Here is a 26,878-nt window from a genome sequence, read left to right as displayed (position 1 = left end):
GGTTGCCTGTTCATAATATCAAAAGAAATTATTACATCTCTTATTTGACATAACTTCCACCAAATTCCATTTATCTCTAACTTTGTTCTGTTTTCTTAAGCGCAGTAGTATATAAAACTTCTCTGGAAGTACTGCAGTGTCAAGTAAACATTTCTCTAACTTCATCCAAGCAGCTTTTCACATAACTTAAAATTACTGTAAAGTTTCAAGAGTGTTAATTCCATTTTACAGATAAGCAAGCTGAAATAGGGCTATTAATTCATCCAAGATCACACGGCAAATCGGTGAGTGACAGGGCCAGGAACAGAACTCATCTGTACTCCCAGGCCAGTCCCAGAACTGTTATGCCCATTTCAGTATTACTAAAGAAGCAGAAGGTACATTTCTGGGGAGAAAAGCCAGGGGAAGATTTCTTAGTAAGGAGTCTGGAAGAAGCCAGTGAGAACACCAGTGTGCCAAGTCCTTGAGAGATCAAAGTCTCCATTATACTTCCAGTCCCTTCTTACAACAAACCAACACACTGAAGTATCTTTCAACAGGACACACGAATGGGAATGTAATACCAAGCCCTCAGAAGTTAAGATACGATCTTAAAGGCTACCTACAATGGCTTTGATTACCAGAATTTGCAGCTGACAAGTTCATAGATTCACTGTAAAATTTTGCAAATACAATGACTGAACAACAAAATAACCACAACCCCAGTGCTAATCTCTTAGGAAGAAATCAAAATAATTTCATTAGAGAATTGTCTGTTTGTACAGCTTATATTACAGTAGCATGTAAGTTTCATTTTAGAAAGTATTTTAATCTTTAAATCAGTTTTAAGATTGTTCAAGGAACTTAGCACCTTCAAGAAGAATTCCAGGACAGGGATTGTGTTCTGTGTTCAGACAGGCAAACTAGACATTTTGAATGATATTCTAATGGTAAGACAAAACACAGTTAAGTCATGCTAACAAGGGGTTTTCGTTTGGTTCACCAGTAAGCATTGGAGAAATAGTGCAAAAAAGCTCTGCACAAGCATCTTGAATAAAACACGTCAAAGTAACCTAGAAGGAAAACAAACAAAAAACCAAAACACACACAACTAAAAATGCACTACTATATTTGTCTGCTTTCAGCCCTTAGAGCTGTGTTGTCATGCTCTGTCAAGGAGCTGCAACTAAATTGTGACTTCATTCTGTCATTTTGGATTTCAGACAGTTAAACTCTGTTTGCTTTATTTCCTCACACACACACCCCCACTCCCCTGTCCTGCCTCAGCAATACCTCTTCTGTTATGCTACCATGCGTCAGAGGGATGTGTTACTGCAGCCACGCATCCTGTATGATGCAAGTATGTGCAATCTGGAAGGACTGTTATTGATATAGGCCCAGTATGTTATGTGCTTTATAGGCACACAAAGTTAGACAGATTCTGTCTGAACAGTCAACACAAAAATCAATAGCCTCATATAGGAAGTACCAGTAACAGCTGAATAGATGTTTAAAAAACAATGTGTTGATTTCATGACACATCAGTTGGCAGCATGAAATACTGTAGGAAAATGGTAAGATGATGGCAGTGTTGTAAAGAACAGCAGTGAGAAGACTTGATGAGAGACAAGGGAACAGAAAGACTGAGGATATTCTAACTATGGTAGTCATCAAGTACAGGCATGAATTTGATCTATGCACAGACTGCTAAGATCAAAAATGGAGTCTGCAAATCAAAAATAAGAGATGGTCTACCTCAAAGAAAATTAATATGGAAAACATTGATAAGTTCAATGGTGCAAAGTGCAAAAAAGGGCTACAAAAAGAATACCATGCAAGTGTAATTAACATGGACATACAGCATTTGCACACAGTCACTGGTTAAAAATGTGCAGTTAACCTAGGTATAAAGACATTTTTTGCATGGATTTTACCATCCAAGGTGCTTTCATTTCCAGATTCTGCCAGTTTGACATTTGCAGGCTCCACTCTCCCCTAATGATTGCTGGCTGTACAGCTTAGTGAAATGATCGATTGCTAACTGCCAAGTATTCTTATGCCTTAGCAGGATAAATGCTACTTCTGTCCAATAATATGATTTTATTTGGCAGTTGATATAAAATGGGCATTAGGGTTATGATTCACTACTTGGTTGTCTTAACACTGAATGAATGTCTTTCTCCCTGACATTTTGTAATTGGACTACTAAAAGGCTAAAACAGGCAAAAAGGTTTCAAAAAAGTCCTCTACAGAAATCTGCGTATTTCATGGGGCACTTTTCAAGGACAAGAACACCAAACAATCAGCCAGAGGTGTCTCAATTCTAAAGCAACATTTATTACATTACTAGCAGCTATACTTTTTCCTCATACCTTTTCCTGCTGACCCATTTAAACTCCCATGAAACTCTAACTTAGTGAAAAATGCTGCTTAGTTTTTAGTATATTCTCAAAGCTTTATGTTCTCACAACCTTCACAGAGTACAGAATTTTCTGAAAGGGGAAACCTAAGGGTACCAGCGAAAGAGAGGTAACACTGAACAAGCTTCCAAAAAACTTCCTAACTTCACATGCTACTGTGTTGATCCCCTCTTTCTCGCTCCAGAAACAGTAAATAGACTTGCTCAGCTCTATCTTCATAGAAGCCAGTAGGATGCATTACAATCCCTGCTTGATTCTGGGCGCTATTCCACCAGCACTGTTGGACAAGGCTCCAAACTCACATGAAGCAATGAGCCCAAAAGCCTCTGTCCTCCAAAAGGCTGGATCTTGAGCCAGAAGTGCAAACTGCTAGACTGTCATAAACTGAAAACAGCATCTCAAATTCTTCTACCCTAAGTAAGAAAAGGAATTATTAAAAGCAATTGGAATTCAGAGCATGGACCATCTCCTCATTCCATGAAACCCTATGCCAGAGTTAAATGTCTGGTTTCCCCTTCAGCTTATAACATAATTCTTCTAAAAGTTAAGGCTTATAAGCCAGCATTCAGACAATATAAACTGTAGGAGCCCAGAGAGCTTTTTACTCTTTCTTTATATCTCTGCTATTTCTGGACTCTCTTTGGTCCAGGCAGAGGTCTAACTACAGTCACTTAAGTCACTATAGATCACCCTTTACCCAAACAACTGGGTCTAATAACAAGGCCTGACTGAGCAAGATCTTAGGCCCACAGTGAAACAAGCCAATGTGGGAATAGTTTAACAAATGTACATTGTCTAGGCTGGGGAGATTCCCAGATTTCCAGCAGGGAGAAATCAAGCAGTGGATCGTTACACAAGCACAATGTCGTTAGATTCTACTTTGCACAGACTGCTGTGCTCCCTGGTTCCACACGCTAGGTGTAAAAACCCACAAGCAAAGGACTGAACGGAGTCTGTCCTTCCTTTCAAGGATACTAATAACTTAATCTTAAAAAAGAAAGCTACTGGGTTTTGTTTTCCTCTGGTTTTGTTGCTTGTTTCTCCATTTGATATTTGAAGATTAAAACTTTACAGAAGAGGGAAGGACTCACCGCAAAGGAAGCCTGCTAACCTGACAACAGGCCAGCCTTCAGTTTTATGCTAGCTATTCCAGAAACAAAAAAACCTACACTATTTTGAAGTTCTGTATTTATAACTCTAGGCTTATGAACATTCATAAAGCTTTTACAACGAGGAGGTCACTAAACAGTCACCCCAGGAATTGTGTAACTAATTCATGTCACTTGGGGGAGATGAGGGAAACTACTAGCCCAGTCTTGTGGGAAATCAGGGAAAGAAGCAGCCATCATCTGCCACCTTCTTTAATCTACTGCCAACAGATTAAACCAATAATTATCTACAGCACCACTTGATGTTTGGCATTTGCTACATTTCCTTCCTCTTCAAAAATCTTTAAGAAAAAGTTTTGAAAGTGATGGAATATATGCCTTAGCATGGAGGCATGTTTTAACACAGAAGGCAAAGTAAATAAGAGCTGTTACCAGAGTGAGTTTACACAACTGCAAACAATCAACTTACCACAGTCTTCTGAGTTAAATCTTGTCACTGCAGCCACAACAACGGACAGTATGCTCCCTGCTTGACGTGTTTTACACAGTAAATCAGACAAGTCAGTTTTTACAGATGAGCTACTCGGAAGTGCATGGTAATTTAGTTCACGTGCAGTCATGTGAAGTTACCCTAAAATCAGAAGGCTTGAGTACGAAGTGTTGCAGCATACCCTGTGAGTCAGGCCACAGATTTTCACGGTACTGTTCACAGAATCTCTGGCATTTCAGGATGCTCATGGCCATCCACTATGAACAAGATTCAGCTGTACACAGATTTATGTTTGAATGAAGTTATGTTACACAGAGTTGAAGCACACTGTCACTCAAGAAGCATCTCCTATTGTTTGATATAATTAGGGGATAAGAAACAAGAAGGCATCTGCACATTTAATATATGTTATTATGCCATCTAGTTGCATGTCTGCTAGAGGCTTACTTCATTTGGCCTGAATACAAACTTGGAAGAACTTCAGGTTCTTTTAATGGTAATGATCTAGTTCCTGTACAGTACGGTCAAGTAAAAAAGCCTGGCATAGGAAAACTTAAATAGCAACAAGAATACACATTTCTTTTCAATAAGAATTTAAGCTTCACTCTATTAAAAATCAACACCGCCTACAGTACTTGCTGACACTATTTTGCTCTTCCTCCAGACTGTTCTGCTGGTTCTGTAAGCCTGTTAGCTGCAGCAGTGCAGGTTACACACATCTTGTTGCACCTGGGTTTTGAAAGCAAGTTGCAAATCCACCTGAGACCAATTATTTACTGTCCAAAGAGCCAAACTTTACTATGAAGTCTTACATTTTAAAGAACTATTTTTCTTTTCCTTCAATGTCAATTTATAATAACATTTTTCTCCAAAACTAGAGAAAACTCTCAAAAAAAAATATTCAAGAGATACACAGTTCTACTTCAAACCTTCACTAAGTGCTTGTAGAGCTATTTAAGTATAAAGGAACAATGAAACCACAGTGCCCTCAAGTGTGGGGGGATGTGAACTGGAAGAAGGCTGGAGATTACTGGGAAGAGAAAAGCTCTCAAACCTTCAGAAGGGACCCTGACTGAAGCAAAACCTGCTTACTTGAACAAGGGAACACCACAAAGGTAGTTTAATTATCTAGTGTAGTAGCCTTTAAATGGTATTTAAAGGAAGAAATACCTTAGTGGAAGGTCAAATTTTACACTGTAGAAATAAGTCCAGTGATGCTCAAGACAACACCCCTTCAGTGCCTGCATCTCTTGGCAAAGATCACACTTTGGTCTATCAACAAGAAACACACAAGTTGTATTTATTTTAGTATATAACAATTGAGGTGGATGACACACCTTAACTAGCACTCACAAAAACCTGTAGGTCAAGTTGGAAGCCACCTAAATTAGCCACCACCACCCACCAGAAGGCACCTGCTTCTGTTCAAGACCACAACCTCAAGACCAGAGACTGGCTTTCTCACCTCAGCTATTAGATCACTTAAACAAGATAGAGGCCAAGTTCAACTCATTAATAAGCCTGAGGTGATTTCAGCTTCCCCTCCCTAAACAAAGTTAAGCTATTTAATGATGGCAACACTGTCAGCACTTCCAACTGCACTAGTCCTGCTTTAGATATAATCCTCAAGGTGTTCACTGGCCCAGAAGCGAGTGCAAAAGCTAGTCCAATTCTCTCATCTTGGGAGCCCAGGCATGCAAGAGGCATGACTTTGAATCACCTCAGGCAGAAAAGGTGCTGAACCTAGAGTCCTCACTCCTTGGGAATGCTCTAACCACTATGCTATTACTCAGGAGTGGGAGGGGTAGCTCTGGTTTGTTTTGTGCAAAGCCCATCTGATAGTTCTTCAATAAACACTCTGCGAGAACACCATGTTCTGAGAGCTCTGAGAGGAGATAGAGAGGGAAACATTTAATCTCTGGATCCAGAGCAAGTTTGAGCATAGGTGTGGAACTGTTGCCCACTTTCAAAACTCAAATGCTCTTACACATGGCTGAACATCTGATGGAGTTGTGCCTAGCTGCTCACTTTACTTACACGGTTAGAAGTATCCTGAGTTTTGAAGATCTGAGTTGGGACATAAACACAAGCTTTCTGAATTCAGCTACAGTCTTTGGGCTGCAGAATTGTCTTTCAGCAACTCAGTGAAAACCAGGACCTTTGCCTTGATGAGTAATTACCATACAGGACAAAGGAATCCCCATGTTGCTGACTGTAAGTGCCACAAATCTTAAGGTATCTTATTCCATTAAAAAACAAACCAACCCTGTATTATAAAAGCATCAAGTTTGGAAAGCATACCATTCTGATGCTAGGAACTACCAGAAGTTGAGTCTGCCTAGATGATTCCAGCTTTCAAGTTTACATTCTGTTATTATGGGGAAATCTTCTGTTGGGGTTACCTTTTCGTACAATTCCACCTGTTGCAGAACCTCACCTCTTATTGTTACCATGAGCTATGTACCACAGACAAAGCAGGGACAAATCAGTCAATGAAAACACTGCACATTAAGGTCATAATCATGATCTAAATGTACACCAACTGGCTGAATTACCATTCAGATTATTTTAGGAGGCTATACAATGCACATCCAGAGCTGTAAGAAGTATTACAGTATAACATATGAAAATGCCTCAAAGATATAAGCTGTCTAACTCTTTCAGTTGCATATATATAGTAAGGGAATTGAAGCAATTTGAAGAGTATTTTCATCTAAGATGCCACAAGCTCCAACACTTCCCCCTCTTTCCTCCCCTTCTTTAATTCAAAACACCACCTGTGTTCGGCTACATTAGAGCCTGGTAGTAAAACTTGGAGCATATATGCAGTCTGGTGGGGCACTGCTACCGCCACGGCTTAATTGAGTAGAGCACCCTTCTACCTGCAGCAGGAGAGAAGCTAAAATGCAGCACAGCAGCCAACAAGTTTCACTGTGCAAGGTCCCTTTTAGCATGCCTGAGCAAGTCCTTTGTAATGGACCACAGTCACAGAGCAAATAATGTAGTTTCTTCTAGCAAGCGTGAACTGCTAATGGCAAAGAATTATCTTTTCCACTATCTTTCTTTATAATAGGAGACAATAAACAGTATTTAAATAGGTTTTTCCAAAACTCAGCGTGGACAATGCAGCAGTTTTACTCTGCTTGTAATAGGGGAAAAAAAAAAAAAAAATCTAGCAAACAGCAACACTACCACACAACACATGATTTGATTTTACACGTAATAGAGTTCAGCAGAAAAACTGATTTTATTCTAGAGATAGCTTAAACTCATTCACTGGTTAAGTTCTGCTTAATATGAACTAAAAAGTCCCAAAACATTAAATGTCAGCTCACTCCCTCAACTAGAATCTATGCTTTTGTAATCTCTCAGTTTAAAGTATTAGTTAGCTGCCATATGCTAATCTAAAACTGTTCATTGGTAAACTCATTATTAAAGTTAGGAGTTATGCCCCTAAATTCTCAGAGAATTTCATTTCCCCCTCTTACTAGATCGCTCGGAAAAAGAAAACAATGATTATGGCTATTACTGTCTTCTAGTACCTATGCTAATATTTTCTGACTCTATCAGGACAGAACAACATTCTATCATGTTGCCATGGCCAGCAACATAAGACACCATCATACATACTCAGAAGACTGATTTTCTTCACAAATGTCTTTTTGAGTCTAACGGTTTCAACTATTTAGAATGTCACTATGGTTGGGAAGGAGGGTTATTTTGTTTGGTTTTGGGGGATCTTTTATTTGTTTTATAATACATGGGAATGCATGTCTCCTGTGTTCAGAAGAGGTGAATTCCTGCTGTTATGTGCATTATTTCATTTTTGTTTTTAAAATACATATTGATGCAATATCTAATAACACTACAGAGATAAATTTAGGAAGTTTCCATCAAAGACAAATTCCTTATAAAACAGAGCTACTGAGAGTCAGGAATTAAAATAGAAATAGGCATGCAATCTGAATATAACAGTGAGCATTCATAACTACAAATATATTAAGTGCTACAATGATCTGGTTCTCCTACTATCACAAACTTCTTATTCACACATTACACCTCTTTTCCCTTCCCCACAACTGTATCACTCATCACTGCTTTCATAATTAGGTAGAGAAGTCACTCAGTTACAATTATGTAATTCTTAAATAAAACTAGTAATATATCATCACCAACAAAAAAATACCTGATGCCCCATCTCAAGAAGCTTTGAGGTTGCTATTCTGTAACGAAAAATAGTACAACATAGTAAGTTAAGAATGAAAGTTTCTTTCTTCAAAAGTTTTAGAATAATCTAGATTCACAGTGACATTAATTTAAACAAATCAAAAACTGAAAATAAAACTGAGACATGAAGTCTCCCCCAAGTGTTCCTTCAAATTCATTACATCTTTCTGCAGTGGGTGCATCAGCTTCAGTTCACTTAGATCCCCTACACATTAAAACAAACCTATGTTAGAAACAAAAGGATCTGGATACTATCCAAAGAAAATGGTTTTCTCCAGTATAGCCTGGGATCTAAAAAACTGCTAGTCCTTTCTCCAAGAAGCATGGCAGAGCTGAGCTGTAGCAGGTTGTCATCTCAAGACTGCTATCGAACCCTTTACATGTGGAATTCTGTGAAGCATGTTCAAGTGAGCAGAAGTTTGCTTAAGCTAAATTAACTAAGCACTGGCATGGATTTTTTATCTATTCACTGCTATAGTAACTGGCACATCTCGTAGCCCACAATCAGTGAGCCAGTTTGGTCCTGAAAACACTGCACCTGCATTCACATGACATTACATTTAACCTCCTACGTCCTGCTAAAAGGTACCCCACCACACAAATAAATACACTGTGCTTCCAGGCTCATTATGGCATATTCAGAACCTTCTTCCTACATCTTCTGTACTCACAATGTAACTTCACAGATTAAGAGACAACTGTGACTGTCAGCTTGGCAAAGAGATCGCAAAACTTATGGCCACAAAAGGTCCAGGAAACCTGTAAGAGGAAACACAATTGTTCATAATAAAAGGAAGTACTAATAATATTTTGAAATGGAATCATGCAGCAGGGTATCAAGATGCTTTTGGACAGACCAGCTAGCACAGAGCCTCAATCCCGCAAACACGTATATGCTTGACTTTACCACACAAGAAGTCCTGTTAATTCAGGGCTGTTCCCAGTAAAAAATACATTAAGCAGTTGTGATTTTTTTCAGGATAATGTGAAAATTGTCTGTTGTACACAACATTTTTATGAAGTACCTGTTGGTTTATGAAGAAATATGTTGGTTTATTTTTCATCCATAGTTCTTTGATCATCAGATGGTAATAACATAACTACCCATAATAAACTGTTTCCACTGCAAATGTGAGAGTAGGTGGCCAAACAACTATTGCTAAAACAACAAATCCAGGTAAAAATTAAAATCTCTATGTAAAATAAAAAAAAGGCAATTCACAACAAAGTTATAATTAAATACATATGCTTAATATCATAGTAAGGGATATAGAGATCGAAACCTTTCATCTGAATAAAGAAAAAATGCTTTGCCCTCCTGGTACAAGAAAATCCTGAGCTATTTCTATAGCACAATATAACATTTTTTTCCTCTCTCCAAAAAAGATCCCAGCAGCTGAACTTTAAACAAGCCATATAAACATAGAATCATAGAACAGTCAGGGTTGGAAAGGACCTTAAGATCATCTAGTTCCAATCCCCCTGACATGGGCAGGGACACCTCACACTAAATCATGCCACCCAAGGCTTCATCCAACCTGACCTTGAACCCTGCCATGGATGGAGCATTCACAACCTCCCTGGGCAACCCATTCCAGTGCCTCACCACCCTTACAGTAAAGAATTTCTTCCTTATTTCCAATCTAAACTTCCCCTGTTTAAGTTTGAACCCATTACCCCTTGTCCTATCACTACAGTCCCCAATGAAGAGTCCCTCCCCAGCATCCTTATAGGCCCCCTTCAGATACTAGTTTTCTGAAGTTCATGTATTTAGAAGTGTTCTAAAAAAGAAATAGGAGATAAATACTGAACATTATAATTGGCAAAATAATTTTAGCATGTTTCAATCTTCACCAAAATCAGCTCACCTAATTTAAAAATTAATTTACAACTACTTAGTTGGGTAAAATCCTTCATCCCACCTCATTGTGCCTTAGAAACTTCCTCATCACTTTGGCTTTAATATAAAGCACTTTTGCACTGAGGAAAATTAATTTCACTTTAGAGAAAAGCATGAAATTTGTACTGCTTGAGAATATCAACTTCGTCTATTCAACTGCCCTCTCAAGTCAGTGATGTGAGAGGGGCAAAGCACAGATTAGAATACAAGACCTTCATGCTCATAGTTTCTGGCTATTCTAAGCCTATTTTTCTCTTGCAGTCTTCACAGGACTTTTACTTGTTACTGAGAAGACCTTCCCATGCAAGCACTTTGTCAAAAGCAACATGTTTTCACATAAAACCAGTTTTTATTGATCATCTTTGAAACAACCAAGCAAACACTTATATCCCAGCAAATTCTAAACTTCACTTTCTAAAATAACACCAAAGAAATAGCTGAAATACCATGGTTAGTTGAGCCTGGCTAGAAACTAGGTGCCCACCAAAGCCACTGTATCACTCCTGTCCTCAGCTGGACAGGGGAGAGAAAATGTAACAAAAGGCTCAGGGATCAAGATAAGGACAGCAGGAGATCACTCAACAATTAGCGTCAGAGGCAAAACAAGACTTGACTTGGGGAAATTACAATCAAATCAGAGTAGGATAATGAGACAGTGAAACCAAATCTTAAAACACCTTCTCCCTCTCCCTCCCCTCCTTCTTCCCAGACTCAATTTCACTCTCAATTTCTCAACTCCTCCCCTGCAGTGGTGTAGGGGGACAGGGAATGAGGGTTGTCATCAGTTCATCACAGGTTGTCTCTGCTGCTCCTCTCACTCCTTCTCTGCTCCAGCATGGGGTCCCTCCCATAGCAGACAGTCCTCCATGAACTTCATCAACATAGTCCTTCCCATGAGCTGCAGTTCTTCATGAACTGCTCCAGTGTGCGCCCCTTACACAGGATGCTTCCCTTCAGTAATGGTCTGCTCCAGTGTGGATCCCCCACAGGGTCACAAATCCTGCAGCAAATCTGCTCCAGTGTGGACTCCTCTCTCCATGGAGCCACAGGTCCTGCCAGGAGCCTGCTCTAGCATGGGCTTCCCACAGGGTCACAGCCTCCTTCAGGCATCCCCCTGCTCCAGTGTGGGGTCCTCCAAGGGATGCAGGTTGAGATCTGCTCCCTCGTGAACCTCCATGGACTGCAGGGGCACAGCCTGCCTCAGCATGGTCTGCAGGGGAATCTCTGCTCTGGCACCTCCTGCCCTTCTTCTGCACTGACCCTGGGGTCTGCAGGGCTGTTGCTCTCACATTTTCTCACTACAGCTGCTCAAGGCTTTTTTCCCCTTCTTAACTCTGTTATCCCAGAGGCCTTATTACCGTCGCTCACGGGCTTGGCCTTGGCCAGCAGCAGGTTGGTGTTGGAGCCATATGGCATTGGCTCTGTTGGACATGGGGGAAAATCTAGCAGCTTCTCCCAGAAGCCACCCCTGTAGTCATATCGTCTCCCTTCCCCCTTCCCCACTACCAAAACCTTGCCACACAAACCAAATTCAAATACAGAGAAAGGGGTACAGGGGAATCAATTCAATAACCAGCCCCACACATCTCCTAGATTTACTTCCACCATGATAGAAATAAGAAACTGTTTTAAGACATTTCTAGAGCTTTATAATTTGCTCCAGTAAGAATTAAGAATTCACTAGAATTTAGAGTTTTTTCTTAGATCACCTGCCTCTAGTTCTATTGTCTATTCTGTTATTTGTAAACAAATATTCAAATATTATATAGAGGAACTATTTAAAGATTAGTATTAATTTTTCTGCTGAAGTTATGGAAATACTCACATGATGATACATTTGTATATTTGTATACCTGATGGTATCTCCTCATAGCTGCCTAAGCCAACTACATATAAAGCAAAAAAAAAAAAACAAACAAACCAAAAGCCCCACACCCCCCCCCCCAAATAAACAAACAAACAACTGAGGTTTTTTGTAATTAAATTAAAGTCTTTTGGAAAAAATATAGCATACCCAGTTAGTCCTAACAGAACTGGCAACAAATGAACTATTTCAGTAGCAAGTGACAGAGTATGTGTCTTGATTCCAAATTTGCCAAGCTCTAGACAGCAAAGCCCACTATGCTTGATCCTTATAGTTCCATTCAGTTTAGCACCACTGCAGCCAAGGTGAGACTGTAACATCCAAGGGACTAATTCACAGCTTAAACATGCTTGGCAAATCTAGAAAATGTTTTGCAGTAACTCAGAAGAAAATATCTTTCTCCCTCACCTATCCCTCCACAATAACAAGTTATTTAGCAAGTTCACCAAGACAAATTTTAAGCCATTGCAGACAATGCCAAGTACCAGCATGGCCAGACAGATTTCTGCTTTGGCTGGACTGCTAATGCGTGAGGGACTGGATGAACACAACAAAGGTCACCCTAACAGATTACAACTCTGGCATCTGGCCCATTTGATCTCCCACCAAGGTACCTTTCTGGCAGCTTCTGTGTGCAAATATGAAATAAGAGATGTAAGGTGTTGCTACTGCAGAATCTCCACATAGAGACTAGACTTCTTCACACAGGACAGAACCGTACAGGTTATATTAGTGAAGGATGATCTGGATTACACCCAAGCAATGTCTTCAGCACAAGGCTTTCACTGAAACATATTGTTTCAGATGTCCCATGACTGCAACTCTGAATATAGTGCAAATGCTGTTACAACTGCCAACTGAAACAGGCCATTATAAACTAGGGTTAAACGGGACTAGCACTGAAGAGTCAGTTGTCATTGCTGCAATGATGGATTTGCAGCAGTATTCTGGTTTATCAGTAAGAGGTAAGCACTGAGGCATCTAGGTAACAGGTACAGAATAACAAAGGTCCCAAACACTTCCTAGACAACACACCGTTTAGTCCTGAAATTAAGATGAGATGTTACAAGGATTTAGGGATATGTCTACACTTTGCCCATTTACTTCAGAGAAAGATTCTCAGGTTGTATAATAAGCATTTACAAGAACTCAGAAATTTCTGATGAGCTGCAATGAAATGAGCTGTTTCAATCAACCTGAAAAAGCTAAAGTCTTATTTCTGAGGTGTGGGCACTGAACAGTCCACTTCAAAGGCCCATTTTGTCCAAATTCTTCCTCCACAGTCATGCAAGTCTACAATTAAAGTAAATTTTTAACTGTTAAGTTTTCTCAGGAAGAAAAAAAGCATTTTTGACCAGTATTTTACCTTAATGCCATTTCTGTTTATTTAAATAACACTGCTACTGAGGTATATATGCCACCACAGATCTATTTGGAAGTCTACCAATATTAAAAATTAAAACCCATGAATCGTTCCTTCGTGACTGAACACATTAACTGGAATGACTTTGTGCCTTGCTTCATATGTTAAGTTACTTCTTAAAACAAAACAATTCCTCCATCTGGTCTGCCCCCTCCATAAAATCTGATGCTATATCTCAGAAGACACGTTTATTCCTGAAGTCAGGATTTTGAAGTCCTGAAGTCAGACAATTTGAAAGTGTACACCTATAGAAATCCTCAGTTTCCCAACCCCATCAAGAACAGGTTCAGAAGTTGATATTAAAATCTGAATTTATTATTTGTAAATTGCTTTGGATTTTTAACCTCAAGGACATCTTTCAAAGTATTTTTTTAGAAACTATTTTTTGAAGGAACAGCAAGTCATTCAGCTTCCACATGAGATTTTCAGAAGAATCTTTTTAATCATCTTACCATGATTAATCTTCATGCATGAAGATTTATTACTATCGGAACTAATTTTGAGACATGTAGCTACCCTACCCCAGAAGATCTGAGATACAGGAATCATACATCTCCACAAAACACACAAATCTGTGAGAGACATTGCATTGCTGAACCCTCTAAGGCAGACCTCTGGCTCTGAGAGGAGGAACATAGGTGTAAGCCACATACATAGAAAGCACAGCACAGCCTATCACTATAAAATTAATTTTTGCGCTAGAAGCACCATGAAGTAGCCATATTTTCCACTGGTCCTAAACGTAATGAATGACTTTCACCCTGAATTCAGAGTCTATGAAGACTGCACTTCCCCCAAGTCTCTTGTAGCGCTGTGAGCAAACATACTAGCTAAGTCTAAAAGTAGAAAAAAACACAAAACAACCTATGCTTCAGTATCAGGTATTCATTTAATGCATAAGCAATAACAAGTTAACTACTACCTTTAGAATCTAAAATTTCAAGATATTTTACACTGTGAAATACAATCAGTACTTTCTGCATTAAAAAACATTGCTTTTATTCCTAGTGAAACCTTATCCAAATACTTGAATCCTTTAACAGAAATATCGGACACCAAGTAATGAAAGGAAGAGAAGCATTTGACCTTCTGGATCTACACATACTCTTCTTCTGACAGATTCCACAAAATATCAGCCAAGCAGAGTTGCCATGTTCTGAATAGTTAGAAAAGCAGAACACTAGAAGCCAAGATACCAATATGTCTCCTAAAAGCCAGACAAAAACAGTTCCATTTGGCTTCTTTTCCTCCACCCTGAACAGAACAGTAGCAATAAAAACATCAGAATAAAGCTTTTCTTATAGAACATTATTTAAATATTAATTTATAGGTAAATATAAGCAACTTTTATAAACATAGCTCTTTTTTTTTTTTTTTTAAATGGTAATTCAGGTAAAGTTACAATGCTTTAAAATCCTTTTCTGTAACACAAATAGGAAGGACAAAATGGACACATATGAAGTTAGGTCAAACCATTTTTGATAAGGACTTATTTTCATAACATGATGAGCTCCAGAAATCCTTGCATGCATAGCAGCTGCCAGTTATTTAGTACTGTTAAACAGACATAAGTTGGCATTCAGCATTGATTTGAAATTCAGAGAAATAGAAAGTTTTTCCTTAAACTTTTTTTTCTCTTCAGGCTTTCTACATGGAAATCAGCGCAAATCTAGATTAGAACTAAAACTGAAATAAATGGAAAATCCAAACAAACAGTTTAATCTAAGTGGAATGTGCTGTTGGCAAACTGGCTGCATTTTAAAGCTAAAACTTTTGTTGCCCCAAAACACCCAGGAACAGTGGAGGCTCAGCAACAAGCTGCAATGGAAAAAAGTCTTTCAGAAAAGAGGTTCCCCTCCTCCTCAAAAAAAAAAAAAAAAAGTGCACAGGAAAGGCTTTTGAGTGCCAAGTAAGTTTCCATTTTCAACGTTGTTCCTCCTTTGAACAAATATCGTATTATTCCATGCTTACTCTATATGAGCTAAGGAATCCTTGACTAAAACACCTATTTTGGAAGAACAACTGTTTAATCAAATAGCAATTAAATAGCAAGCAAGAATATCCCAGGCAGAACTAAGAGGCTGTTACTTTGAAGCTCAAAAGAGGCTCACAGAGCCAAACAGATATTGACAAAGACAAAAGACCTGCAACTGCAAAAAATTTTATTACTGACTCCAGAAAGCATAGAAAAGTGAAGTTACAGTTTAAAATTCATTTACAGTAAAAAACAACCCCATGTTTTCAGAAGCACTTTGCTTTCCTTTAGCACTATGACTGGATTGAAAGTAAATTCTTATAGTTGCACAGAAGGAAGACTTACATCAGATTACATAAGTAGCAGTATGTGTTCTAGCATCACCTCTATTTTTAAAATACCAGCCCGGTATATTTTTGGGTAAGATTCAGGCACTAATACACAACACTGGGTGATACTTTTGACCCAAAACGACTTGAAAGAACAAGCTTGGTTTCTACATAATGCTGGAGTAAGGAAAATGGTTAATTGTTTACTAGGTTTAAATATAACTAAACCAGTTCACCTTCCCAACCCAGCTTTTGGCAGCAATCTAACATAAGCTTTCCAGAAGAAAACACAAAGAAAAAAAATGAAGTCAAAGTAATTGGAAACATCATGAAAGTGGTAAACAAGAAAAAAAAAAAACACTTAACTTTTTGGATTTAATTCATGTATACAGCTCCAAGTGAAGATTTCCATGTTTCACTTGATTTCTGGAGAGAGAGCTAAGCTTCCCCCTTTCCTCCCCCCTTAAACTGTAAACAACTTACTGGAATAGAAAACCATACTGACAGCAAACCATATTTTTGGAAATTTAAACACTCACGGGAAAATATACTCAAGCTTTCAAAACTGTTTTTCTGTCCCACAATGGTATATTCAGTACTTTTCCACTATGTTTATTTTAAAAGGAGAAACCCTGACCTGGAGAAAATGTCAAGAGTATGATGACAAAACAGCAAGTATTTCTTCAATGATCACTTCGCACTTGTCACGGTAGGACAGTATAATTTTCTTTTAAACAATGTGTTTTGGTCAAGCTAATGGAAGATGTATTTTACACTACCTAGAATTCCATTTTTTTTTTTTTTTTTTACTTAATATTGGGCTTATTGCATGCTAATTTCTAAACCCTTCCAAATTCTTAGTGGTTTTCACTTTGAACTTCTAAAGATGCATAAAATTTCCCCTTATGTTAGCAAAAAGCATCCAAATGCATGGCCCAAAAGGAAGACAGTTATTTATATACTAAATAGGAAAAACAAATAGTGAGATTTTATTTTTTTTTTTTAGAAAATAGAAAAACATTGGTTTTTTTGGCAACTGAAAGCAGAGCAGAACTTTTATCAAAATCGATGCAGAGAGGGGAAAAAACCCTGCTACCCATACGCCATTATTATCAGAGTGAGAAAAATAATTTAAGATAAGGGACTAAATTGACACTGCAATACATGAGACTGGAAGGGATCATCTCCAGCTACGAGTTTGAAAGAACAGCCAACTTTTAGAATTACCTCTAGAAAGAGAGGCAGAATAAAATAATCTAAACCAGAGCTGGTGTGATTCAGCAACTGTTAGATCAGAACAGATGCTGTTATTTACAAAATGCATTCAAGCTGAAGCATTTCTTGTTTCTATAGATTTCTAGATATTAGCTCCTATGGAAAAAAAAAAAATCAGGAAACAAACCTTTTGTTTTCATGTAAGCCACTAATGCACATCCTACAGCTGCTTACCACATTAATAAACAGTAAGAGATTAGGAAATGTTTGTGTTCCATTTCTTCAGTTTAAAACATTTCTATGAAGTAAAAAATAAAAATCAATGCAGCCACATTATCAAATGTGTGCTTCATTCTTTGTTTCTTTTAAAAGTAAAAATTCTAGTTATGATGTTCTCAAAAATCAATCATCAGAATCACATAAACCCATAAATTATGTTACCCCAAATAACCATAAGAAAATGTTGACTAAGCAATGCTCATTTCCATACACGAATGGCATACAGCTAGCATGGAAATTTATGGAAAGGCTTCAAACACAGAACCGGCATTAGGAGCGACTCAGCTATCTTACTACACATAATTTTAAGAACCCTCTGTTTTCAAGCAACCCTTTATTCCAACCAAAATGTTCTCAAGGTCAAGCAATTCTGCAGTTGACAAGCTCAATGAAAGAAATTTTCCCTTCATCTCTCTCAACTAACAGACTGAAACCTTCAGAAAGGTGTAGTGACAGAACAAGGGGTAATGGGTTAAAACTTAAACAGGGGAAGTTTAGGTTGGATATAAGAAGGAAATTCTTTCCTGTTAGGGTGGTGAGGCACTGGAATAGGTTTCCCAGGGAGGTTGTGAATGCTCCATCCCTGGCAGTGTTCAAGGCCAGGCTGGACAAGGCCCTGGGTGATATGATTTTGCGTAAGGTGTCCCAGCCCACGGCAGGGGGGTTGGAACTAGATGATCTTAGGGTCCTTTCCAACCCTAACGATTCTATGACTCTATGATTCTAAGTAGGCTGAAGGAGGGAGCAGACAGATAGGGAAATCTAAAGACTACTGACAACTCAAGTTTGTCTTTTTTTTAAAAAATATGTTCACAACCCTGCTCAGAACATTCCCTGACATGTCAAGATTAAGTCTTCTTCCTTAACTTCTCCAGCCAGCCTCACCCCAACACATGTGATATTGACCCATCATCAAAACATGTTTACAATAAATACTGCAGAGAAGCAATTATTTTTGTAGTCTGGCAGAAGCTTTAAATAAGACTGATCACTTAAGTGCATCATGTCATCACATCGGTAGCTCTCCTAATATTAAGAATAAGAGTATCTGAACAACAACAAAAAAACCACCGTAACAAATTTTTTTAAATTGGAAATCTCTCAATGACGTGTGGCCTTTGAAGGGAGCACCCTACACTACTTAATAAACCCATTCCACCTAATGGCTCGAAGAGACAGAACACACTTCTGCTCTGAAGTGACCTCACAATAAGGAAGAAAAAATAAAAGAGAGGTCTTTATTCACTTTACATAACATTGCTATGGGAAGCAGAAAAGAATTCGCTATTTGCATTGCGTAAGGAGACTAGTCAACTTCCAGATGGATCAGATTCGCCACCACCAGTGAGAACAGCATACTGGAATTCATAGGCTTGAATAGACTATAAATTTCATCTGAGACACACGATGACTGATCAACAGTAGGCATCACAGGGGAACATCACTGTCACACATTAGGACCCAGTCAAATTAACTCAGAAAAATCCCCCAACCTAACAGATCTGCCTAGTTACAGATTCCAAAGTTCACTAAAGAAAGTTACTTTCGTTGTGCAGGAAAGCTAAAAAGACAGAGTTATGAGGTCATTTATCACAGATTATGCCAAAAGCAGGCTAAAGATCTGGAAAGTTAGCCAGACTCCTATAATACTGGACTAATCAAAATAAACCATTTGAGAGTAAGGACCCTATCTGAGTTTCATTCTTATTGCTCTTAAAAAGCATGCACCACAAAGCTCACACGTGGAGCATAGATAAAGCAAAGAGAAACTAAACTCCATTGTGAGAAAATCTAGCAATGAAACAGAAAAGTAACTTCTATTTTATCCTTTATGGACATGCACAAGCGAATTACTACCTCCTCTCCTCATAGAGGCTTTATTTGTCCCACACACTGTGGTGGAGGAAGAGGACAGGATGTTTGCTCTGGCTGTGACTTCCCATGTCACATTTTAACATGTCTTCCTATCCTTTCTGGATGCTCATTTAATTTAAAACCATACAAGTATTTTGCCAGAATTACAAAAGGTAAGGGTATTCCACTCCATGTCCCCTGGCAAACAAGCCGAGGTCACAGGTAGTACCCAAAGGTCATAATAATAATTGGCTGCTGACATGACCCCTCTTGTTACTCGCCATACAGCCCTCTGCAAACTATGGGATTCTGTTACATTTATCCACTAGACCAGCAGGCCTAAGAAAACAAGAGGGTACTCAAAGTCCTCCCCAGCCCACCTGCTGCTTTTCAGAAAGAGACAGCAGTTATAGAACACAGGTTCCAGTGCTACATATTGGGTAAATACAGTCTCAAGAGATCAAAGGGAAAGAAAGCACTTAGGCCTTCCAAGCAGTTATCAACACAAAACACAGGAAAAGAGGCTGGAAGGAAATATCATCCAGTCAGCGATGTTCTGCCTTTCCCAGGGAGAGATCAAATAAGCATATCACTCCTGCCTGATGTTTATGAACAGTTTAGACAAGGATTCTAGTGATGAACATGACTGGATAGCCTATGCCATTGCCTTACTATCCTAAGCCATGAAATTTTGCTACAAATGTCTAACCCAAGTCTTGCTGGAATTCAGATCAATATTCATTCTAATTTCTTTCCTTTTTGCAGCAGTCTTTTCATCCCCTCCATCCCCCATTTATTTGGAACATAATATGTTAGCCTCTTTTTTAGCTGACCATACCACCATCACTTTTCTTCAGACTTCCTTCAGAAAAAAAAACAGAGGTCTAGAAGATGTGATCCAAGCTCTCATTAACCATTAACTTTAAATTCTATGGCTGCTCTCCAGTATTCTTACTCTCCCTCCCAGCTTGTAATCTGCAATTCAACAAGTGCAAACCTTTGTTAATCAAGATCATGCTGGACAAGACCTTGTAGAGTCTGTACCAAGCACTTGTTACCTGACCTTGTTTACTCTCTGAGGATAGTTTTCCAGCTAAGTTTACTCACTGCACAGTAGTTTCTAGATCATAATTTCTTAGCTTGTTAATGAGAATACTGTGTGAACATTGAGGACCCCAGTATATCAAAATATTAATGTTATAGCATCTCTCTGTACCACAAGGCCTGTTACTCCACCATAGAAATAAAAGAAATGCTGGATTTAAAATAATGTATCTTGAATATGTCTGTTCTGGCTGTTGCTCAACTTCTTTTTCTAGGCACTGAAAGAGTGTTTCATCACTGCTCCAGTATTTTTCTTTGCGCTAAAGTTAAAAAACATCAGTTTCTTCTTCATCCCATCCCTTTTATCCCATACTGAAGAGGTATGCACCATTATTCTTTTTGCGTCTGCTACTTCACTATCTTGAAATTGCTATCCACTATATGAGATTGCTTCAGATAGTTGTTTTGGGGTTTGGGGTTTTTTGTTTGTTTGTCTGTTTTATTTTTCTGTTTGGTTCTTGTTTGTTTTTTTTTTTAAGCACCTCATAACGAATTTCATCAGGCCCTAACAGACTGAAAATCTTGTTTATCCAAGCAACCCACAGGTTTTTCCCCCCCTTGCCTAGGAGAGTATTTATACTTTTATCATGACTGTTAACTACAATGGCTGGATTAATCATTTCAGAGAACATTTTAATCACCTCAGCATTGTCCGTTAATCCATTAACATGTGGATCTTTTATTTCTTGCTTTTTTCCAATATCCCTTTTAGCTACACCTCATTATTTGACTGTTCCAGTTTTGTTCATGCATCTTCATACACTTTGTGTGCATCTTCAGCCAAACACTGGTTCCCATTTCCTGTATGTTTCTAGTGTTTATGTCAATTAAGAGATCAATAGAGAGCAACAGTCTTTTTCATTACTAATTTTTCCCCCCAATGAAAGTGTCTGGTACTATTACAGTACTTCTCAAAGAGGTTGAGACCAGTTTCTTTCTTCCTTATATTTGGCCCCAGTCAAGCTTTCCATGCCAAATTCTGAGCTTTTTGACATTTGTGGGTTTTATTTTACTGATCTGTCATCTTTCTTTTTCCTATGCAGTTTAGCATCCTGTCAATCCTGCAGAACCTGTCTTCCATCTATGCATTCTCTTTGTTAACCTAAAAGACTATTTTTATCAATTTACTCACTTCAGCAGAGCAGTATGATCTGCTCAGCCTTTACTAAAAGACATTGGATAGTTATGAGATTTTAAGCAGCAGATCTCAAACTATCAATGATTCTTCTCCAGCTACTGACATACACCATGTATTTATATTCCAGTCATATACATCTACTTGATCTGATTGAGGCTGCTCAGAATATTTTTAATGAACACATGTTAAGACCTTCCGCTGCTGTTCATTTCCCATATATGTGTTAACGTGCAGACACTTAGCATGCTAGGTGGAATGGCCTGCTGTTCTGCAAGGTCATAAACAATATGCTATAAATGCGTGCAAAATACCACATGTGCTAGAAGTTATCAAAAAGCTATGATATATATTTGGGGGTTTAGCTCAAAAAAATACTCAAAGTATTTTCATATGCAAACATTCAAACTCTTTTCACTTGGTTAAAGCATTGCTGTTGAAGTATCTATATAGATATGTGGTCCTCAGCAACCTCACTGTTATTAATAAAAGCAGGAAAGTTTCAATTAGGAACAAGAGGGCTTGGGACTAGTTTGCTGATACTGTCTTTGTAATAATTCTTACAAAAACAACTTGTCGAATCTAACTGAGAGATATATTTTCTTAGGGTAAGAAAAATATATTATTATTATATATATAGCCTGCAATAAGAAACTCATTATCCTCAATACAGGTCAAAACAATGGGAATTTACATTAAGCAATAATTTATTTTTATAGATTTTTATACTATGGTAGTATTGGAAGTAATACCAGGCATTACTATTTGTTAATAATGGCATTAATACTACTATTTATTAACAGCAAAGAAGTTGCACACTTAGGATTCCACCATATTCCAGAGGAATTTTTCTCCAAAAAAAGAGACCACAGCAAAGACAGGCTTAGAGGTATGCTGTGCTGACAGAGGCTGCCACCAAGCCTGCAGCTTACACCAGCCACATAAGGCATTGTACCACCTTGCTCCAGACACAAAGCTGCAAAAACACCAGCAGCATAGTTGCTCATGCAATATTATTTATTTAGCTCAACAGACAAGAGGGCAGTAGCCCCAGAAAGAAACAGTAGCCCCAGAAACAGCTGTCAGACCACATGGAAAATTCAGTTTTTTAATTTCCTCACTGACCTATCCTGGATGCAGGGCAGAAAGATGAAGAAAGCACATTTTACAGTTCTCCATTTCATAGGGTGTGGGGTGTCAGTCTAAGCACAGATGACCACTCCGAGTTGGACCATCCCACAGGACAGAGGAGGAGGGCACGACCAGTTCCTAGGAGAATCTTTGGGTTCAGAGTTGTCTCTCCTGCTCTGGCCTCTATGTCATTGAATAACTTGGAAGACAGTAAGGTTTAGACATAATGGTACATATTGCTATGAACTTGAAGATTGTTTTGTATTCCAAAACAGGGAGATAAGGTAGAACAAGTCAGTCCTTTAAGTACTCATACTGTGCTGAATAGAATTTCACATTTTTATAATGTTACTAAGCTATTTACCTTTAGAATCACTGCTGAAGGCCATGTGTTCTGTGCGATAATTATATTTAATTTAATAGTTTGCTTTATCCACCATCTTCATTGCAGAGATCTGAATAAAATTCCTCTTGGCCATGAAATCAACAGAAAACCATTTCACGCCTGACAGTAGTCCACAGCATCCAAAATGGAATACTTGGATGGGATTATTTCTTCCACAAATACGGATCCAAAGATTACAATGAAAATTTTCGTTTATGAGTACAGCTATAAAAACTAAAACTTGCCACTCTATATTCAAAGAATACACAATACTTCTCTCTTAGATCTACTCCCTAAAGAGAAAAGTTACAAAAGCAGTTTTTAAAGATTTTTCTTAAGGTAATGATGTATTTCATTTTATTTTGCTTAACTTGTTGTTAAACCTTTATTGCAGTTGGTGTGTACACAATTGGTTTTATATTTATTATATCTTTGCCATTTAGTTTCATTAATCAAACCAGGTATGACCATGGGATTTGAAATTGCTGTATCAAGATGGACTTCTTTACTGCCAGAACTTTTTGACCTATTTTAAAAAAAAAGCTAGTAACAAAGTTCCTAAACAAGCCTAATAGTTGAACATGCCAGTAACTTCATATATAAAAACCTGAAAAGGGAGTCATTAGATCATGTATTCTGACCTCCTCCAAGAGTTATGTGAGAGATCACCACCTGCTCGGCCTTTGAATAGGCTCTGATGACTTGTGCCTGATAAGGACAAGTCTTCCCTTAGCAGTCTGTTCCACTGACTCATTCTCACTGGTAATGGGCTCACTTCTCAGTTGAACCCTTAATAGGGAAGATGCTGATGCAAAAGTGCCAGATTAAGTTTTCAACTTAAAGTTTTTGTTTGCTTCTTCTTCTTTTGGTCTTTTTGTTCTGTTGGCTTGGGCTTTTTAAAGAAACGCAGTACAGCTGTCAAGACTTTCACACAAACCATATATTGTGTTTATAGCTTCTACTGGCAAAATCTGCTTTGAGGAAAATGCCCCAATACAGCCCAAACTGTATAAAATAAATTAAATTATACTGTACATATCATATTGCACACTACTGAAAAGTTAGGCTGTTTATTTTGTCTTTCTCAGCTTCAAAAATCCAAACCTGATTTTCAGATTTTCTCTGAACCACTTCAAAGTAGGACAGACCAAATATGAATCTATCCATCTCAAGTTCCTTTAAAATACTTATATACATGTATTCTTATATATATTAGTATATCTAATGTTTTATATTTAATACATATTTGTGTACATTGTATATAATATATTCATAATGGTTTTATATATTTTATTTTTCCCTTAGATTCCCCTGTATTAAACCTGCTAATGTTCAGGGAGAAAAAGTACAACAGTGGGAATCAGTTAACTCTGAGAACAGCCCTATGTATCCACTTGTGATTAAGAGATACCAGAATTTCCTTTTCCTACTCTGCAGTAAGTGGTATTGTTGGCAGTGTTGGGGACCCGTTGATACAAGCCGTTCATCAGAATTTCAAAACCGGCACAAAAACTTTAGGTGAGCAAGAGAGCTACAATGCAAGTAACTATAATTAGACTGTAACAGTGGAAGAGTACAAAGTAACATTTCTTTTTGTTAGCATAAAAGGTCAGTAAATGTAATCCTCTATTGGACAGACAGCCTACAAGCTATAAACAAAATATTTTTGATATTACCGACTCCAGTGGAGAAAATATTTATTAATAAACAACAAAAAGGGAATTTTGACACGCTCTGCCTTAACAGTCTGTAAGTTGACACAGCTTTTAAAAGCTAGAAAACTTCCCATACCGATTTACATTTGTAATTGACCACCTCGAACGTTTATACCCAAATCTTTCCTGCTTTTGTCTTAAAGCAAACTGGTCACATCACAACACTGGTCATACAGACCAAAACTAGAGCACTACAGTTCTTATTTTAGCGCTCCCTTCGGGATGCCCCAAAGACCAGCTACTTTCCAGCCTTTCATCGCTAAATCCTCTCCGCGGGATTACACTCAAAAACTTGACGCTTCCCCTCCGCTTTTTAATGTTTTTCCAAATGTTTCTTCGCGAAGGAAGGAGAAGAGAAGGGGGGCATTTAGAATGCATTACTGCACGAATAAATCTGACCAGCCTGGGTCAGACGCCAACCTCTTTGCACAGCTGAAAGCCAAGAGTGCCCAGTCCCACGGCGGACGTGGGGTTTGTCATGCTTACCTGCACCCTGCTGAGGATCGCCTCGCTCTTCTCTCTCACGTCGGGGAAGGGGCAGCGCTTGGAGAGCATGAGCAGGCGGGCCAGCACCTCGCTCAGCCCGTCGCGGGCGGCGGGAACCAGGAGCCCGTCGGCGGCCCGGGTAGGCGGCACCGCCGCCACAGGAGCGATGGTCTCGCTACGGCGGAGAACGTCTTGCCCGATGGTGTCCAAGGCGGCGCCGCGGGTGGCAGCGTCGCGGCTGCACAGCCCGTCCCAGCGCACCTCACCTTCCCGCTCCTCCATGGGGCCGCCGGGCTGCTTCCCCAACGCCTTCTCAGCAGCCCCGACGCGGCCGCTCCATGGCGGTCTCCCGGCAGCAGCCAACCTGCCCACAGAGACGACAAACACGGCGGCGAAAGGAGAGACCTCTGCCTGCACCGCATAGGGGCAGAGCGGGAGGGAACTCCGTCAGCCCCGGCCGGCGCCCGCGCCAACCGCCGGCCACCGACGCCGGGGCTGCCGAGCGAACAACGCCGCTGGCGCTTCACCTCTCCCGGCGGGGAGCGGGGCAGCCACCACCCCGCGGGGCCGGCGGCTCCTCCTTCCCGCCCCAGGCATGGAGGGAAGGGGACGGCCCCAGCCCTGCCTCTCCGCCGCGGGGCGGCCCCCTCAAACCTCCCCACCGGGGCCGGACCGCCACAGACCCCCAACAAACCCCTCACCCGGAGCGGGGAGGGGGCAGAGAGGGATGGCCAGGAACACACATGACGGATGTGACCACCCGCCAACCACCTTTCAGCACTCGCTGCCGGCAGCCCAATCGCAGCGGGGAGCAGCCGCTCCGGAAGGGGGTGTTGGGATGTGTAGTCCGGCCAAAGGGCGGCCCTGCGCCCGACGTGGAGAACTACGCGTCCCGGCGGGCAGTGCGCAGCGGGCCCGACCCGACCCGAAGCTGCCACCGGCTCCCGGTGTCAGCGCTTGAGGGTGCCGAGGGAGGGTAGGAGAGAGCGGTCGCCGCCGTTTCCGCAGAGGCGGTGTCCGTGGTGGTGCTTCGTTTTGTGTGTGTTGCACCGCAACAGGTGATCGAGAGGAGATATCTGGCCGGCAGCAGCCAGGAGTAAAGCAGTGCCGGTGGTGGGCTTGCCTCAGAAATTTGCATTGGCAAAAACTTCAGCAGACGCGTGGTTCGAGCCACTGCAGAGCCTTGTCAGGTGTGGGCTTCAGCAGAAGCCTTTGGTGTAGCCTAAGTAAACATGCTGTGGAGCTCTCATCCATGTATATTAATCCATGAAGGGGGTTGCAAAGAGAATGAAGCTAGGCTTTTGTCCCTGACAGGACCAGAAGCAGTGGGCACAAGCTGAAACACAGGAGGTTCCCTCTGAACTAAAGCAAACAGTTTAAACAGTTTTTCTGCTGTGAGGATGACTGAACCCTGTGTGAACCATGAACAGTTGCCTAGAGAGGTTGTGGAGTCTCCATCCTTGGGGATATTCGGAAGTCTATGCCCTGGACATGGCCCTGGGCAACCAGCTGTAGGTGGCTTGAGCAGGGAGGTTGGACCAGATTGCCCTCAGAGGTCCCTGCCAACCTCAGCCGTTCTATGATTAAGTAATCTACCACCAAACAGTTGGTGTTTCCCTTGCTTTTCCTGCAGGGTAAAAAGGTGCTTTTTTGATAAGGTTAATTTTCAGCCAAATCACTTCCTTGATCCAATTCACCTCAGCAGAGAGGAGAAGGAAACAAAGGCAAAACCACCTGTTTGCAGCTGTCACATGAAAGCAATCATAAACCCATAATTCTGAGTATACTGAAACGCAAAAGAATGCTTGCAAGGAAATTGGAAACAGAAATTAGGCCTACAGGATCTTGCAGAATTCTT

General features: G+C 39.9%; 1 protein-coding gene across 2 annotated transcripts in view; it reads right to left on the bottom strand.

The window, feature by feature from the left end:
• SESN1 (sestrin 1) overlaps window positions 1-25,682 on the bottom strand; it is a 79,043-nt gene extending 53,361 nt beyond the window's left edge. Inside the window, exon 1 of one of the 2 annotated variants that reach the window (XM_061460153.1) lies at window positions 25,021-25,682. In XM_061460153.1, the coding sequence (XP_061316137.1) occupies window positions 25,021-25,302 (282 nt within the window). In that variant the 5' untranslated portion in view covers window positions 25,303-25,682. The remainder of the gene's footprint in view (window positions 1-25,020) is intronic. The other variant, XM_061460154.1, reaches the window with a different exon arrangement.
• Window positions 25,683-26,878: the final 1,196 nt, after the last annotated feature.

This window comes from Pezoporus flaviventris, unplaced genomic scaffold (assembly GCF_033815535.1).
Source record: "Pezoporus flaviventris isolate CSIRO_AGI_PZ_B2104156 unplaced genomic scaffold, CSIRO_AGI_Pfla_v1 ptg000031l, whole genome shotgun sequence".
Classification (NCBI taxonomy): domain Eukaryota; kingdom Metazoa; phylum Chordata; class Aves; order Psittaciformes; family Psittacidae; genus Pezoporus; species Pezoporus flaviventris.
The sequence above is the reverse complement of the archived record's forward strand: the minus strand, read 5'-3'. Positions and strand labels throughout refer to the sequence as shown.